At 40.1% G+C, this 18,986-nt stretch overlaps 1 protein-coding gene across 7 annotated transcripts in view; it reads left to right on the top strand.

Moving 5' to 3' along the window:
- Window positions 1-18,986, top strand: part of PTPN2 (protein tyrosine phosphatase non-receptor type 2) — a 101,014-nt gene that overhangs the window by 57,410 nt on the left and 24,618 nt on the right. For 3 of the 7 annotated variants that reach the window (XM_058438669.1, XM_032152860.2, XM_032152862.2), the window contains 4 exons: window positions 3,363-3,497; window positions 10,070-10,138; window positions 11,989-12,198; window positions 14,927-15,079. In XM_058438669.1, coding sequence (XP_058294652.1) covers window positions 3,363-3,497; window positions 10,070-10,138; window positions 11,989-12,198; window positions 14,927-15,079 — 567 coding nt within the window. The remainder of the gene's footprint in view (window positions 1-3,362; window positions 3,498-10,069; window positions 10,139-11,988; window positions 12,199-14,926; window positions 15,080-18,986) is intronic. The other 4 variants (XR_009213520.1, XM_032152863.3, XM_032152861.2 and 1 more) reach the window with 2 other exon arrangements.

Below are 18,986 nucleotides of genomic sequence, written 5' to 3'. Positions count from 1 at the left end.
ACAAAAAATTAGCCAGGCGTGGTGGCGGGCGCCTGTAGTCCCAGCTGCTCGGGGAGGCTGAGGCAGGAGAATGGCGTGAACCCGGGAGGCGGAGCTTGCAGTGAGCCGAGATTGCACCACTGCACTCCAGCGTGGGTGACAGAGGGAGACTCCGTCTCAAAAAAGAAAAAAATATGTCTTAGTAATTGGCCATTCTGGGTCAGTTTTTACAGGTACGTGATGTCTTCTTGAGCGTTTGACTTCAAGTACTTTTTAAAATTTTTTTAATACTTTTTGTTAAAGAAATATTTGTTGAATTACAGTCCTTAGTATTTGTTCTGCTCCCTTGCTTGCTTTAATGTTCTTCTTTGGTTCTTCCTATTATACATATGTTGGATTTTCTTTGCCTATCTTTTTTATTTGTCACATTCTCTCTAATCCTGTTTATCTCTTTATTTCTATTTTACTTAAAAAAAAACTTTTTTTTTAAGGCCAGGTTGGAGGGCTCACACCTACAATCCCAGCATTTTGGGAGGCTGAGGCAGGAGGGTCACTTGAGCTCAGGAATTCAAAACCAGCCTTGACAGCAAAGTGAGACCCTGCCTCTACAAAAAATACAAAAAGTAGCCAAGTGTGCTGGCATGCACCTGGAGTCCCAGCTGGGATTGGGGGATTGCTTGAGCCCAGAAGATTGAGGCTGAAGTGATCCAAGTTCACCCCAGTGCACTCCAACCTGGGCTACAGAGCAAGACCCTGTCTCTTAAAAAAAAAAAAAATTATTTATTTTCCTCTTAAGGCATTATTATTATTATTATTTTTTGAGACAGAGTCTCGCTCTGTCACCCAGGCTGGAGTGCAGTGGAGCTATCTCAACTCACTGCAAGCTCCGCCTCCAAGGTTCACGCCATTCTCCTGCCTCAGCCTCCCAAGTAGCTGAGACTACAGGCGTTCACCACCACACCCGGCTAACTTTTTGTATTTTTAGTAGAGACGGGGTTTCACCATGTTAGCCAGGATGGTCTCGATCTCCTGACCTCGTGATCCACCTGCCTCGGCCTCCCAAAGTGTGGGATCACAGGCGTGAGCCACCGCGCCCAGCCAAGGCATTATTATCTATTGTGTTTATTCCTCTTTTCCTTCTGGTTTAATCCTCATTTCTGAAATGATGTGTTCTATTATTTGAACTTTTCTGTCTTCTGTTATCTTGTTTCTGAGTTGTTCTAATTCTTATTTATACTCTTTTACTTCTATCATTTTTTGTCTTTTAGCACCTTTTAAAGTATTAATTCATAATATTTATTGGTTTGGGAGGCATTTTTATTGTTTGCAGCTGCTATTTGGAAAAGGAGAAATGGCCATTTAAAAAAAATTTTTTTTCTGGTATTTTTTTCCTACTGAAATGAGTATTTCACCTTGCTTCAGTCTGCTGGCTTCATACTTTGGCATTTGGGAAGATGTGTTTATTGTTACAGATTTGAATTTCGTATCAGTAGTTCTGCCAAACTCTAGGTAAAGGGGCTTATCTTCTCATTCTCTCCCCCAGTTTAATTTTAGTAAGCAAATATACAGTGTTATTTCTAAATGTCATTTTTTTGTTTGTTTTGAGACTGGGTCTCACTTTTGTCATCCAGGCTGGAGGGCAGCGGTGCAGCCTCACTGCAGCCTCAACTGCCCATGCTCAGGTCATCCACCCACTTCAGACTCCTGAGTAGATGGGACTACAGGGTTGCGCCACTGCACCCGGCTAATTTTTTGTAGAGACAGGACATCGCCATGTTGTCCAGGCTGAATTTCGTCCTGTTGCTCAGGCTGAACTCCTGGGCTCAAGTGATCCACCCACCTCAACCTCCCAAAGTGCTGGGATTACAGGCGTGAGTCATATATGCCTGGCCCTAGATGAAATATTGAGTAGCAGATTCATAGGCATTTGTGGAAAATACTTGTAAAATAAAGCCTCTTCAGCAACTTTTTTTTTTTTTCCCCCCGAGATGGAGTCTCGCTGTGTTGCCAAGGCTGGAGTGCAGTGGCACAATCTCAGCTCACTGCAAGCTCCGCCTCTCGGGTTCACGCCATTCTCCTGCCTCAGCCTCCCGAGTAGCTGGGACTACAAGCGCCCGTCACCACACCCTGCTAATTTTTTGTATTTTTAGTAGAGACGGGGTTTCACCGTGTTAGCCAGGATGGTCTCGATCTCCTGACCTCATGATCTGCCTGCCTCAGCCTCCCAAAGTGCTGGGATTACAGGCGTGAGCCACCGCGCCTGGCCAGCAACATTTATTTTGAAGATAAAATTATTGCAAGGGTTTGATAATTTTAGAAACATAAAGTGAATGTCCTGTGATGTTAAAATATAGGTAATCATGCTTTAAGAATGATAAATTTATTTTTATTTTATGAATATGATATCTATGGCTTTTTTACTTTATAAGTTACAGGAACACTTAAAAAATACCTTATAAGACTGGACATGATGGCTCACGCCTGTAATCCCAGCATTTTGGGAGGCTGAGGTGGGTGGCTCACTTGAGGTCAGGAGTTCTAGAGCAGCTTGGCCAACATGGCAAAACCCTGTCTCTACTAAAAATACAAAAATTAGCTGGGCACGGTGGCAGACGCCTGTAATCCCAGCTGCTCAGAAGGCTGAGGCGGGAGAATTGCTTGAACCCAGGAGGCAGAGGTTGCAGTGAGCCAACATCACGCCACTGCATTCCAGCCTGGGTGACAGAGCAAGACTCCAGCTCAAAAGAAAAGAAAAACTTATGGAGACAGAAAATGGATCAGTGATTGCCTGCGGCTTGGAGTGGGAATAGGACACAAGGTGATTTCTGAGTTTGAGAGAAATGTTCTAAAACTGCCTTACAGTGATGACTGCACACACATAAAAAATGCTTTATAAAATTTCAATCTCTACCCGCCCTGCTCCCTGCGATGGAGTCTTGCTTTGTCACCCAGACTGGAGTGCAGTGGAATAATCTTGGCTCACTGCAACCTCCACCTCCTGGATTCAAGCGATTCTCCTGCCTCGGTCTTACTAGTAGCTGGGTTTACAGGCGCCCGCCACTGCGCCTAGCTAGTTTTTGTATTTTTAGTAGATACGGGGTTTCAACATATTAGCCAGGTTCGTCTCGATCTCCTGACCTCAGGTGATCCTCCCGCCTCAGCCTCCCAAAGTGTTGGGATTACAGGCGTGAGCCACCGCGCCCGGCTATAAAATTTCAATCTTATTAAAATACATTAAGCGTAGAATATAGTAGTGACTTCTTAGTTTTGGGTACTTGAAAAAATATAGCACGTACATATCTGGTTTGTTTTCATTTTTTAACTTTATGGTTTCATGATGTCTATAAACTAAAAAAAAATCATATACATATTTCTAAATTTAGGTTAAATGTGCACAGTACTGGCCAACAGATGACCAAGAGATGCTGTTTAAAGAAACAGGATTCAGTGTGAAGCTCTTGTCAGAAGATGTGAAGTCGTATTATACAGTACATCTACTACAATTAGAAAATATCAATGTAAGACCTTTCTTGCTCGAAAGTGTGGATTTTATATGATGGTTTAAAGAATTATTCTTTATTATTAGATTTGAAGTTTGATAAGCACATGCATTTGGATAATACCTATAGTATCTAGTCATAATCACCTGTTTTTAGATTGTGTGCCTGTATGTAGTAGCTTTCTGAGGACTCTGAAGAAACAGTAGAAACTAAGAATTTCAAAGTTCAGTTTGATATTTGGGGATTAAAAATTAATTAATAGAAATACATGGGGTTTAATAGAGAGGGCTTTAGAATCAGGCCAACCTGGATTCAGATCCAGTTCTGCTGCTTAGTAGAGCTGTACTTTAGACTTGTTCCCCACCATCCCTGATCCCTTCCTCGTCTGTAAAATGGAGGTTACCATGCCTCCCCTCCAGGGCTGTCCTGAAGGTCAAATGAGGATGTGTATGCAGAGTACCTGACCTTAGTAAATGCCCAGGAAGCAATAGCTCCCAGGACCTGTGACTGCCAAGAATAGCAAAATAGTCAAGAAAATAACTTACAAAGCTATTGTTAAGTGATTCACAACACAAAAATTTGTCCCTATTGAGTTGGAAAAAAATGGTGTTTTATATATATATGTAACACATACATACATACATACATACGTATAAATGTAGCATGTGGTCTCAAGAACATTTACTTGGGTGTTTGTTTGGTTGGTTGGTTGGTTGGTTGATTGGTGTTTTGAGACAGTCTTGCTTTGCCACCCAGCCTGGAGTACAGTGGCATAATCACAGCTCTCACTGAGGCCTCCAACTCCTGGCCTCAAGAAATCCTCCCACTTCAGCCTCCTGAGTATCTGGGATTACAGGCATGAGCCACCATACCTAATTTTCTTATTTTTTTTAATAGAGACGGGGTCTTGCCTTGTTATCCAGGCTGGTCTCAAACTCCTGAGCTCAAGCAATCCTCCCACCTTGGCCTCCCAAAGTGTTGGGATTACAGTCATGAGCCACCATGCCAGGCCTTACTTGCATTTTTCTTCCCCAGAAACATATGAACTGTTCCTTGGGCCTTGGTTGAGATACATACACATAGTGGGTTATGAACTTGCTGTTGCCAGGGTGATGATTGAGGCATTTCTCCCCCTTTTGCCATTTACCTCTTTTGCCCTCTTTGTGTTGTAATTAGAATAAACTAGAAAATAATGAAATGAGAGTAATTCTGAGATGCTAATAGAAACTGTGATAGCTTGAAAATAGGAGAATGTTTAGCCTCATATGACTTCAGGAATGTATGTAGTCTGTAAGTGAAATACTGTTTTAGTTAACCATTAAGTAAATTAAGTGATCACTAACAATACAAAAAAACCTTAAAGAGAAGGGAGATATATACATGCTTTTTAGATGTGTGGCAATCCCTTTTATGGTGGATCCCTTGAAACACTTGTGTTTTTTGCTGCATTGAGTAAGCACAGGTGCATGCTCTGTGCATGAGGTCTAGGTTCTGGTTTTCCTTCTGTCCAGCTTCCCGTGACATCCATACTAAGCTTATTATACAGTCTCTTGAGTCACCTAAAAAGGCTCAAAATTAGGAATGATAATGCTTAGATTTATTTATAAATTCCCATTACTATATTTATTTTGTCCCAACTCTTTCCATTTGCATGTGTCTTAAACTGCATTGAGATACATCAATAACTCTTTGATACTGGACTGAGCTGTACATTGTTCATTCCCAGAAACAGAACTGTATTTCCACAAGGTTCTGAAAGTTCTCTGAATCATCTTCTCTTGGTATTTATCCCAGGTAATTACTCATTTGCTTATGGCATTAAAATTGATTTAGATGAAGGGCATAGATGTGTTTTCCTATTTCTGAAACAGTCCTTATTGAGAATTGATTATACCTTAAGTAACAATAAAATAGAATGATTTTTGTGTTTTGTTTATCAGATTCCAAAATGCTTTCACATATATATCATTTGACCAGTAGTCTTCAGTTAGTGTGGATAGTGTAAATATTCTTATTATCCCTGTATTTTATATTATAAAAAATAATAGTTTTGTTAAAATCCATTAGGTTATGGGAATTTTTCCATCGATTACTTAGCTAATAAGTGACAGACTGATCTCATTAGTTCTCCTGGTCCCCTATTTTTTAAGATAAAGTCTCATTCTGTTGCCCAGGCTGGAGTGCAGTGGCATGATCTTGGCTCATTGCAGCCTCCACCTCCTGGGTTCAAGTGATTCTCCTGTACTAGCCTCCCGAGTAGCTGGGAATACAGGTGTGCACCACCACGCCTGGCTAATTTTTTGTATTTTTAGTAGAGATGTATTTTTTTTGTATTTTTAGTAGAGCTGTATTTTTAGTCGCCATGTTGGCCAGACTGATCTTGACCTCCTGACTTCAGGTGATCTGCCCACCTCAGCCTCCCAAAGTGCTGGGATTACAGGTGTGAGCCACCGTGTCCGGCCACCTCCTTTTGACTTGGGGATAAGTCCTTTTGAAAAGATGCTAATTGTTGTAAAGAGAGATTATTGATTTCTGAAGCATCTTTCTGGAGTCGAGGCCGTCATGTGAGTTGGCCAGCCACTCTGCTTTAGTTGCTAGCAACTGTGTGGTATAATGACATGATTACTAGATTTTTTATTGGCCTGGGTTTAGAACATACCACAATATAATAGCAAGAATTTGTTTGTGTTCTACTTTATAATTTTTAATTAGAACTAGGGATTCTTTATTCTTTAGAAGGATAAGGTAGCATTTCAGTATGAGAGGCAGATTACATTTGCCTAAGTAGATAAACTCTAGAATCAGATAGCCTAAGTTTAAATCCTGACTCTGCCATTCTTGCTGAGTGACTTGGGTCACATTACTTTACTATAGATGATAAACAGTACCTGTTTTATCATCTATAAAATAAGGGTGATAACGTACCTACTTCATAGGATTGCTCTAAAGATCAAGTGAGTTAATATCATGACAGTGTCTAAGACATAATGCGGGAGCCACAATTACCTTTTTAGTTTATCAGTTTCCTTTTTGTAATAGTAATGAACTGGAAGGGACAACAGGAACGGGGAGTAGCTGAAAAGGATACGCTTAGAGAGAAAGAACGAACCGAGGGAGTGAGAAAAAGTGATGATGGAGTAGGGGGCTGATAGCCAATCTCAACCCGCAGATCTCTGTCTTTATTGAGGTCTCTGGGGTGCAGAGATCCGGTTTGCGTCTAAGGGAGTCTGACATGTATCTGTTAACAAGTCCTAAGGTAAAGCTGTTGTCTAAGCAAGCCCTGTGCCGCCTCCAGTCTAATGGAGCAGCAAAATGACATACCAGGAGCCCTTTACAGTGACTTACTTAAAGCTAAAAGTTTGAACTCTTGCCCCTGAAGAAGACATTGCATCTCGGCTTTCAGTGTGGCCTGTGGCTTAAGCTTTGGAGATAATTTTGAGGGATTTTAAAAATATAAGGTCATCTAGAATACTTGTCTTTCAGTTTTTTCTTTTTAGTTGCCCTTCACTATTTCTGTAATGTTGGCCAGCTTTATGTTCAGTGAGTTCCAGGAATACTGTTATAATGCTGACTGTCTTCTATTTCCCTGTCCCTAAAGATTTAGCAAGATGAGAGTCTCTAATTATTATGATGCTTAGCTGGGATTTGGTTCAAAATAGTTTAAACAGTTTATTCTACCTAGAATGTCCTCTCTCTTCTCTGCCTATTTATATTCTGCACGTCCTTAGTAACTAACCCCTGTGGCCCACTTCTTACTTAGGTCTCTCCTAACATATATCTATGACACATTTATCCCTAACAGCTATGATTCTTCTTATACTTTTTCAGTAATTTAAATTTTATCATTCTACTGCTTGTTCAATACTTCTCTCTATGTAAATCTTGACTCCATAATGAGGTTTTTAACTTCCAAGGGGTTGGAAGTTATCTGCTGCCTTGGTACTCCCCCGCCATTACACAGAGTACATTTTAAGCACATTACACCTGAGTGATTGTTGTAGAACACAGATGCAATCTTTCCACCATCCTCTAAGAATTCTTCTGTGGCTTCCATTGGTTACCAAAAAAAGTCTGTGTCCAGTGCACAAGACCATGACCCAGCTCAGCCTGGTCCTTGCCTCCTTGTCTAACTCCCTCTCCTTCGGGTATCCAGGATTTGTTCATGCTAACAGACAGACTTCTCTAATAGGTTAATTCCTTGGTGGGGGTGGGTGGCATGCCTTTGCATATTGCTTTCTCTCTGCTTAGAATGCAAGCCTGTCCCTAGCCGTTTCTGCCACTCCTCCTGATCTGGTGAGTTGGATCTGTCTTTCACAATGAATCCCAGTCAGTAAATATTTATCACTGACATACTGACCCTGGAAAAAATTGATGAGAGACTCAACTAAGGCAGTGTGATAGTGAAGGTACAGATTTGACATCTGGTTAGGACATAGGGTTGACAAACTTTGTCACTCTTTAGGTGTAGAGGAAATACCCAATGAAGAGGTTGAAAATGTATTGAGTTTTACAATTGACTGGAGCTTTCTAGGGGCCACAATAAAGGCAATTGGTGAGTATAGTTGTTTTAAAAATATCCAGTATCCGTTAAGCATTTACCATGTGCAGGGATATGGCAGGCACTTCACATTAATTGTTTCATTTATTCCTTACAACAGTTTTGTAAGGTAAGTAGTATTATTAACCCTATTTACAGATGACAGAACTGGGGCTTAGTGAAAGTCTTTTATAAACAAAATCTTGGTACCTTCCATATATACCTAAAGTGTGAAAGTAATTGGGCCTGGGGTCATAAAGCTGTATAGATTTTTTATGATAATTGGAAAATGTATAATCTTATTATATATTTATGATGATTATTAACTTGCATTTGAAGGCTGTGAACAGGGCATACGCTTAAATTGCTGTGGCCTGACAATTCCTGTCGTTATACCTGCTCAACTCACAGGTTATTTTCCTGGCTTCATATATGCAAGTTTGACATTCCTATTCAAAGACTTTAAATTTAGAATTCTCTTTTAAAAATGTAAATGGGATTTTGCCTTAGAACAGCAAGCCACTGACATTTTGTGCAGAATGTAGTATACATAATGCAAAGTTTTACACAGAAAACTTGGCAGGCATGTGTGGAACGGCTGCAGACAGGGACAGCCTATAATTGTGGGTGCACCCCGGGTGTGTGTAGGGAGGGGGGTGAAGCAGTGAGAAGGGTGGAGGGCAGCAGCTGGGGACCAGAGGAGAAGTAGTGTGACTCGGTGACCAAGGAGAAGAAAAGGGTGCTTCCACAGTTTTGAAAATAGGGAGTTTACCAAAAATTGTAAAGTCTAAATGCAGACGTTGTTTGGAATAAAGATGAATTTTGTTTTAGCTCTGTATCCTTTGGCAACCCTTTTTTTTTCCCCTCTCATTTTTTTTCCTGCGTGAAAAAGAAGGAAAGGGGTCCATCCAGTCATGCATATGAATATTTCTATACCAGAGTAGTAAATATATGCATCTTATGCCTTCGTGTGGTCCTTTGTAACTGTGAATTATGATTTTGGAAAGCTGTGTTTTTTTAACCTTTTTTCTGTAAGGATAAATTAAAGTTAACCTCTCAAAAAAGTCCTGGTTCTGTAAGGGGAAAAAAACAACAACTGATTTTCAAAAATCTATTAGTGGGGAAGACTGTATTATACAAATAGTCATGAGCATTTCTGGGAACTGGCTTCCAATATCCCAGACAGCGTGACCTGAATTTGAAAAAAATTGAGACCACTAGTCTTGAGCCAAAATCATACGAGCAAAGAGAAAGCAAGCTGTTGCCCAAGATTGTGGGGTAACCATATGTTTGAGCCAGGACTTGATGAAGTAATTGTGCGCAGGACCCCGTAGGAGCACTGGGCCATAGCCCACAGAGCACTGCAGGCCCCTGCTCAAAGCAGACTACATTAAGGCCCACACAGACTGAGTCTGGTCCTGCTGGTGGCCGCAGCAAGTAAGAAACAAAGTGGGTTATTAACATCCACTGGAATCTTAACCTCATTTAAAGGAAAACTTGCCTTTGAGTTAACTGTCCACCCGCCCCCCATCAAGAACCCGCCTCTCTAGCTCGTTCCTTTGTCAGTGGTGCCTTATTAACTGCCCACCTGCTGCTTTGTAAAAGGAGACTAGAGTTTAACCTTCTTATTTTAGAATGTTTTGAATTCTCTTTTTTAATGCAATAAATTTAATTTACCTTTTTTTTTAACCTACAATAAGATTGACTCCTTTTGGTGTACAGTTGTGTGACTTTTGACAGTGCATTCAGTCATGTAACCACTGCCAATAACAGAAACATAGATTGGTTCTGTCACCTCTCCCCCGCCCCAGGTGTTCTTGTGTTGCTTGTGTACAGTCAGTCCTGTCCTCTACCCCCAGCCAGAAACCAGTAATCTGGTTTCTGTTTCTGTTTTTCTGCCTTTTCCAGAATGTCATATAAATGGAATAGTATAGTATATAGCCTTTAGTCTGGCTTTGTTCACTTACCATAAGTAATTTAAAAATAAATGTCTTAAAACCTAGAAACTATGATCATTTTAATTCGTAATGGAGAAATTTTTTATTGCTTTTAGTATATTGAGAACTTGTGGATCACACTGTATTTGAAATTATTAATGCTGGATGTTAAAAGGTCACTAAAAGTATGTACTTTTAAAAAAATTTATTTCACTGTATTTTATTAGTATTATACCTTATATATTGAGTCTGGGACATAGAAGTCTTAATTTCTACTGCAAAATGGATTTTTTTTTTTTTTTTTTGAGATGGAGTTTCGCTCTTGTTGCCCAGGCTGGAGGGCAATGGCGCGATCTCGGCTCACCACAACCTCCGCCTCCCGGGTTTAAGCGATTCCCCCACCTCAGCCTCCCAAGTAGCTGGGATTACAGGCATGCACCACCACGCCCAGATAAGGTTTGTATTTTTAGTAGAGACGGGGTTTCTCTATGTTGGTCAGGTTGGTCTCGAACTCCTGACCTCAGGTGATCCACCTGCCTCGGCCTCCCAAAGTGCTGGGATTACAGGTGTGAGCCACTGCACCCAGCCGAAAATTTATATTTTTAAAGTGAAAGCTAACTTCTAATTTTGAAAATTTTTATTGGGAGCCAGATATTATAATAATCTTTAGTTGTTAAACCATTAAACGTCAAGGTTTTTTACATTGTTTCTATGCCTCCTCCCTCAAAAAAAAAAAAAACTCCTACAATAAAACTGAAAAATTGTACAAAAGACGTATTAGTGGAAGACCACTGCTTTGTTTACACAAATGAAGAGTATAAAGCAGAGAAGTGCTCCTTGGGGCAAAAGGCAATTGGCAAAAAGCTAAGGAACATTTTCATAATGAGTTAGAAATACAGATAGATCATCAGGAATATCCAGGAAGTGATAGTGAATGCCAGGCAGGCTTAAGAGACAGGAAACATTTAGCATGTTGGTAAACCATTTTAGCACATCAGCAAAAGCATATAAACAGCTTTAGGATTGGAAATTATTGCCATGGGGAAAGGCAACAATTAGAGGAGCAATTCCAATTAAAAATATAAAGATCGTTTCTTTAGATTAATTCTTAAGTTGCTCCCCTATGCGTGTGTAGCAGAATCTAAAAGATAATCATGTAAATGGGAGATTATATTTAAAAAATAAACTTTGAAATTAATAAAAAGGAAAATGTTAAAGAATGTAACATTACACTGGTAGAAAAATTTTTTTTTTTTTTTGGAGATGGAGTTTCACTCTTGTTTCCCAAGCTGGCGTGCAATGGCATGATCTCTGTTCACTGCAACCTCCACCTCCCGGGTTCAAGCAATTCTCCTGCCTCAGCCTCCCAAGTAGCTGAGATTACAGGCACGTGCCACCATGCCCGGCTAATTTTTTGTATTTTTAGTAGAAATGGGGTTTCACCATGTTGGCCAGGCTGGTCTCGAACTCCTGACCTCAAGTGATCCACCCACCTCGGCCTCCCAAAGTGCTGGGATTACAGGCATGAGCCATTGCACCCAGCAGAAATTTTTTAAAATAGAAAAAAATAGCCCATTCATGATGCATGAATTAAAGAAAATATTGGTAATGTGTATGGTAACAGATTAGTAGCTGAGAACCCAAAGGCTGCCCCAGGTTGCTTCAAATCCTGGTTCTGCCATGTTCCAGCTGTGTGACCTTGGGCAAACTACTTACCCTTTGTTTCAGTTTCCTCATCAGGAAAATGGGTTTTAATAGGATTATTGTGTGGATTGAGTTAATAAGTGCTTAGAACAGACCTCCAAGATAGTAAGTGTTGTATGTGTTAGCAATTATTAATACATCCCAAATTTCCACTAAAAGAAAATCTTCCCTAATTTGTATATGGGATTGTCAGAAAACAAATGGAAAAATCATAGTATAAACAGCCTATATGGCTTTAAAGGATTATATAAAACACATGATTTTTCTGAAGTAGTTTTTTAAAAGAAAAAAATTATAACTAACTTCTCCTCCCTTGATTTTTAATTTTTAGAGTGGTGAAACCAGAACAATATCTCACTTTCATTATACTACCTGGCCAGATTTTGGAGTCCCTGAATCACCAGCTTCATTTCTCAATTTCTTGTTTAAAGTGAGAGAATCTGGCTCCTTGAACACTGACCATGGGCCTGCGGTGATCCACTGTAGTGCAGGCATTGGGCGCTCTGGCACCTTCTCTCTGGTAGACACTTGTCTTGTTTTGGTAAGTGCTTCTTACGATCTCATTTTAATCTCACTGATTTTTTTTTTAATTGCTTCCACTGGCAATGAATAAACTCTGGTTTTTCAACTTAAACTTCTACTTTTGGAAAAACCTAAAAATCTCATTTCCACCCTTGCAACTGCTTCTTATTCATGATTGGTAGGAATGTATCCATGATGATTTAGAGATCCCTAAGAAGATGTTTTTCTTCCTGGTAGCTTTATATTACAGAAATAATAGGTCTCTCCCCCACATTTTTTCAAATATAAATTCATATGTAATATTGAATTCCTTCCTCCTCAAATACTTGATTTCATTTTTTAAATTTAAAAACTAGGGATAATTATAGACATACTTCACAGGGTTGCTGTGAGAATTCAATGAATTAATACATTAAGGACACTTAGAAGAGTCCCTGGTGTTTTCTGAGCATTCCATAAATGTCAGTATTACTGTTACTTCCCTGAGGTTCCTGTCTGTGCCCCCAGGGGCTAATTCTTTCTCCACCAGTCATTCCCAGTCCCAGCCTGTATAACAGCCTAGATCTTTTCTTCTCTTTTTAGGACCTTTATTTTTTCCTTAATTGGGATACATGGAACTTCTGTTTGCCCTTATACTTCTCCTAACTTCTGTCTTTACTTCCTCCTCTTATTATAGGATCGAACCCACCAATAATACTGTCTGCTTTGATTTCCATGCCATCTACTCCTTCAGTAGTCCCTGCAGCTTAGTTTCTGCTTTCTGAGTGTGTTCTAAGATTATCAGTAACCTAAGCAGTTTAGCTTGTCCTGGTATTCAGTCTGGTGGGGATTTTGTTTTTGTTTAGACAGAGTCTTGCCCTGTCACCCAGGCTGGAGTACAATGGTGCAGTCACTGCTCACTGCAGCCTCAACCTCCTGGACTCAACTGATCCTCCCACCTCAGCCTCCCAAGTAGCTGCCTGCACCACCACACCCAACTAGTTTTTGCTTTTTTATTTTTAGTAGAGACAAGGCCTCACTATGTTGGCCAGGCTAGTCTCAAATTCCTGGGCTCAAGTCATCCTCTTGCCTCAGCCTGCCAAAATGCAGGGATTACAGGTTTGAGCCACCATGCTTGACACAAGACTGGTGTTCTTAACCTTGACTTTAAGGCCCTGTATTAGTCTCTTCGATGTTTCTGTAAAACGTAGCTATGCTTCATTGCAGTTGTGTCAGCATTCTTATGCTTTCCACCATGACTGCTAGCACAAAGTAGATTCCAAGGTGAATTAATATGATGATGCTTTTCATTGTAAACACACACACAAGGAGATTGATCAATGGAGTGATACTCTTGGAAGAACATTTCAGATGTTGCATCTCTAATGAAAGCTAGGAATTGGAAACGGTTGAGTCTTAACACATCTGTATTACTTTACCACTCTGTGTATATATAGTATACTTCAATCAAAATTAGATTGTTACATTAAAGTTTTAAAACTCTGGTGATTATTTTGTTAATGATGCCTGTTCCCTGCCAACCATAACTTCAACAATTTTTTTTATTTTTGGTGGGCCTGGGTGTGGGGGATTCTAACACTAGGTCAGTAGTCCAGAGCAGTGCTATAGCTCAGCAGTGTTATCATGGATCTGGGCTTTTGCTGTCTTTTCCACCATCTTTCTTCATTTTATTTTATCATTCTATTAATTAATTAATTTATTTATTTGAGACGAAGTTTCGCTCTGTTGCCAGGATGGAGTGCAGTGGTGCAATCTCAGCTCACTTCAACCTCTGCCTCCTGGGTTCAAGAGATTCTTCTGCCTCAGCCTCCCGAGTAGCTGGGACTACAAGTGCGCACCACCACACCCAGCTAATTTTTGTATTTTTAGTAGAGACGGGGTTGTACCATGTTGTCCAGGAAGGTCCCAATCTCTTGACCTCATGATCTGCCCCCCTTGGCCTCCCAAAGTGCTGGGATTACAGGTGTGACCCACTGCATATTTACTTATTTATTTATTTATTTATTTATTTATTTATTTTTGAGATGGAGTCTCTCTCTGTCGCCCAGGCTGGAGTGCAGTGGTGCTATCTGACCTCAGTGCAACTGCCTCCTCCTGGGTTCAGGCGATCCTCCAGCCTCAGCCTCCAATGTAGCTGGGATTATAGGCATGCACTGCCACACCCAGCTAATTTTTGTATTTTTAGTAGGGACAGCATTTCGCGATGTTGGCCAGGCTGGTCTCTAGCTCCTGGCCTCAAGTGATTTGGCCTCCCAAAGTGTTGGGATTACAGGCATGAGCCATCATGCCTGGCCTCTTTTCCACCATCTTTAGATGGGTGCTGTATATCCAGACATCGTGTCTGTAGTGCAGACATGAAGGAGGTGGAAGGGGAGTGAGCAGAAAGGTTGACTCCTGCCATGACTTAAAAAAAAAAAATAGTCCTTATACTAGCCAGAACTGATTATAAATCTTTCCTTTAACCAATGACTGGCCAGAAGGAATGAGATTACTATGATTGGTTTGGAATCAGTTGTGAATCAGCTAAAGAATCAAAGTCCTCCATCTACTTGAGGGGTTGAGATGTGGGGAGGGATGAGTAGGCTGGGATAGTTGTTGTGTACATAACAGTTATAGCTGCAGGGTTAAATTATCGTTCTTTCAGAGGAGAAAATGCATAGCAAAAATCTTAGCAATGATCCTGCATTGATTCTGTTTCCTGGGTTCCAATAACAAAAGACTTGTCTCATTTTTTGCCTTTCTTGCAGATGGAAAAAGGAGATGATATTAACATTAAACAAGTGTTACTGAACATGAGAAAATACCGAATGGGTCTTATTCAGACCCCAGATCAACTGAGATTCTCATACATGGCTATAATAGAAGGAGCAAAATGTATAAAGGGAGATTCTGGTATACAGGTAAACTTTATACAGGTTTAAAATCATATCTATTTGTTAAATACACATAGCATCAAATAACTGCACTCCACTTGAGCCCTTGTCTTTGTTTCAAAAAGTGTATTTGAATTTTTGTGGTAAATCCAGCTGGCTGTCTTAAAATTGTAAAATTTTAGCTAGCTTCCTCATATATACTCAGCCTCAGGTTAAATCCTGTGTGTTACTTAAAAGCCCTTGTAGAAACAGGATTTCATTAAGGAAACTGAATTTTTCATTTTGGGGGTGGTTAAGCTTTTAATTATTTAAGTAACTGGAAACTTGAGATAGTTTTGCCCTCATTAAACACTGATACTTGGTTTTTATAATTGACTTTATAACAACAAGCAACTTGAATATTTATGGTAGATATAATGAAATTCCAGCAAAATGTTATATTCTTCTGGTTGGTGGCTTTATTCTCATGAAGCTATTTTTACTGCATATTTATAGAACCTAAATTCAAAGACTGATCAGAAACTTGTGTTATGTACTAAGTTAAAATGTAAAATAGAAACAACCACAGACTCCATTTTTTGTCTGGTTTAATCACGTAGTATTGGACATAAGCAGATACTGTAAGTTGATGCATAATATAAGAAGATAGACTGTCTTTTCATTATGTTTCTCATGTGTGAACATATTTACTAGCACTTTCTGTGATTACTAGCCAATACAAGAATATAACTTAGATCGGACCGTTGGTGTCAGAATAAAGATTTATTTTAAAAGATTTTTTCCAAATCTTTAAATAGCATTAAAATATTCTTAATGCACAGAAACATTAGGGCACTCAGAGCCAAAATACACAATGTGTGGGAAACTCAGCCCATAGAACATGTCCTGCTTCAGATGCCAGACTTTGGGAACACTGGATTTGCCAGGGTCGCTTTGGCAGTGATCAGTGATTTAGGTGAAGTAAAAGTTATTTCAGATGTTTAAGATTAGGAAAATTTCCCTTTCTAATCACAGTGAGCTTTCACCAACTTAAATCTGGAGTTCAAAAAGAAAAGTAGTTCAATCAGATTTCCCCATGCCTTCACAGCCTGCATGCCACCTTCCCTGCCTGCGGTGAGACGGGTAACTGGGAGGGAAATGTATGGTCCTTTGGATTGTGTCTTTCCTACCGCTGCTTTTTTTTTTTTTTTAAGTTTTGTGTCTTTAGTTTTAGAATACGTACTTTATCTGAGGATGGATCTTTTTTTATCACAGAGATGAGTTTTTCTGGACACACTTTTTTGTGGAATCTTTGACAATGCAGTTTGTGGCTAGGAAGGATTTTTTTTCTGTTAATTTGTCTGGTGTGGTATAGTCCTCAGACTCTCAATTCTAAGGCATTTTCTGCCCCTATTCCAGATAGGATATTGCAAACATCTTTATCCTTCAGGTACTCAGGATCAGAAAAGCATGGTACCCATTCCAAGGGGTTAATTTCTGCAGAAATGGTCTTGGCATTCTGAGAATCTCTGTCTTTTAATTGGTGCATTTAGACCATCGGCATATGAAGTGATTACTGATAAAGTTGGATTAATAAATACATACCACATGTGCTACTGTTTGTTTTTTTTTTCTTTTTTTGAGATGCAGTTTCGCTCTTTTTGCCCAGACTGGAGTGCAATGGCACAATCTCGGCTCACTGCAGCCTCCGCCTCCTGGGTTCAAGTGATTCTCCCCACTCAGCCTCTCGAGTAGCTGGGATTACAGGCGCTCGCCACCACCCCTGGCTAATTTTGCGTTTTTAGTAGAGATGGGGTTTCACAGTGTTGGCCAGGCTGGTCTCGAACTCCTGACCTCAAGTGATCGCCCACCTAGGCATCCCAAAGTGCTGAGATTACAGGCGTGAGCCACTGCACCCAGCCCAAAGTGATTGTATCTTAGGTCTGTAAATATATGTAATTATAATCTTAAAGCATGTATTCATTTACAGAAAACTTCCAATGACCTTGACATTCCTATAGACATATAGGCTATTTGCAATTGCCTTTCAGCACAAGGTCAGGCATAAATACTTAAGCTGGTTGCTGGTATTACCACATATTTATTAGCAAATTCCCAGTGTTGATGATGACAGTTAACCCCCCCAGAGTAAATATCTAGTTTGGCAATTCAGAACTAGTGTTGTAAGATCTCTAGCTGGTAATTTGATATTATAAAGTATTAAATGTAAATGATAAACTTTTAACAAATTACAGAGGATTTGAAGTTTAATTGCATTACTTAAAACTTTCTTCAGTGAGAGAAATGGGTAGAGCTAGGGTTCTAGGCATTGTGTGGGGGGGCATTGCTCCTAGTGGCAGTGACTCATGGGTTGGTGCAACGTGAATTAGAAAGAAAGATGAAACAGTACGAGGCCTCAAAATGAGAGCTCCTTTGAGGTTATAGTTTAGTGAAATGTAATTCCTTGGCTTCACCAGTCAGCACTGATGACCTGAGGCAGCTGACTCAGGAGTGCTGGCTCCCTTGTATGTCACAGGGAGGACAGAGACGAGTGAGTTTGCTGAACATAGGCATGAGTGAGTCTGAACATAGCCATGAGTGAGTCTGAACATAGCCATGAGTGAGTCTGAACATAGCCATGAGTGAGTCTGCTGAACATAGCCATGGCAAAATGACATTGTTGGGTTTGTGGGGTTTTTTAATTCACTAGCATTAAATATCTCTTTTATTTCTCTCTCTGCCGAGTGCTTTCCTTGTTGACTTATTCTGAATTTGTTGCATATTCTGGGAAGTGGTCCAGTGAGACTTGATTTTTGGTGTCATCTTATTTGTTGACATTGTTGAGTGTTGTCCAGCTATAAGGCCAAGTTACATAACTAGGTCTCAGTCAAGAGTGGAAACTTCAAAAATTGACCAGTATAAATTCTGGAGACAATTTAACATTTTTGTGAGGTACTTTCTTGAACACAGATCTTTATGAGGGGTCACAGCACAGTCAACCCAGACTTGCCTAGGTTAAGATTCTGTCTCTACTATTTGTTAGGTGCATATCCTTGGGCAAGTTACCTAATTACTCTCCCCACATCTTCCATAAAAAGGGTGTAATAATGGTAATATTAGTATTAGTGCTTATCTCCTAAGGTTATTGTGAGGATTAAGAGCTAGCACATTTGAAGTGTTAGAATATGGCATGGGGAGTAGCAAGTGCTCCATGTCTTCACTGTAAAAGATTTGGACCGAGTAACAAAACAAACAAGGGAACAAAGAAAATAGACACGGTTATCTAAGCAAAGACGTCCTTAATTACTCTTATGTTCCATTATATTGTAGTTTCTTGACTGTTGGCACAGTATTCTTTCGGGACATGGTTTGCGCCCTCTTAGGGCTCAGGATTTTCAGTAATACCCCACTACTCATGAAGTCCAGAGACTTCTTTCCCGGAGGTCTATTTCCTTTCCAGCCTCATCTCTCCTATTCAAGCTTTGCGTGTTTTCCATCCTCTAGACAAATTGTATCAAACTGTACTACTCACTGTTCTCCAAACACAACAAACTGTAGAATTTCACATTCTGTAAATCTTCTTCTGTAAATCAACTATTATAAAACAAAAAAGCCAGCCGTGATGGTGCTCGCCTGTAGTCCCAGCTACTCAGGAATCTGAGACAGGAGGACTGCTTGAGCCCAGGAGTTTGAGGCTACAGTGAGCTATGATCATGCCATTGCATTCTGGCCTGGGCAGCAGAGTAAGACCCCATCTCTAAAAAAATTAAAAACAAAAAGAGGTACATTGATTATGCAGCTAAGTAAAATAGCCATATCTGGGAACAGTGGAGTGTGGAAAAATGCTTTTTTTTTTTGAAACAGAGTTTCACTTTTGTTGCCCAGGCTGGATTGCAATGGCGTGATCTCGGCTCACTGCAACCTCCACCTCCCAGGTTCAAGCAATTCTCCTGCC

Source organism: Hylobates moloch, unplaced genomic scaffold (assembly GCF_009828535.3).
Source record: "Hylobates moloch isolate HMO894 unplaced genomic scaffold, HMol_V3 SCAFFOLD_5, whole genome shotgun sequence".
Taxonomy (NCBI): Eukaryota; Metazoa; Chordata; class Mammalia; order Primates; family Hylobatidae; genus Hylobates; species Hylobates moloch.
Note: the sequence above shows the minus strand (reverse complement) of the source record. Positions and strands in the feature narration are given on the sequence as shown.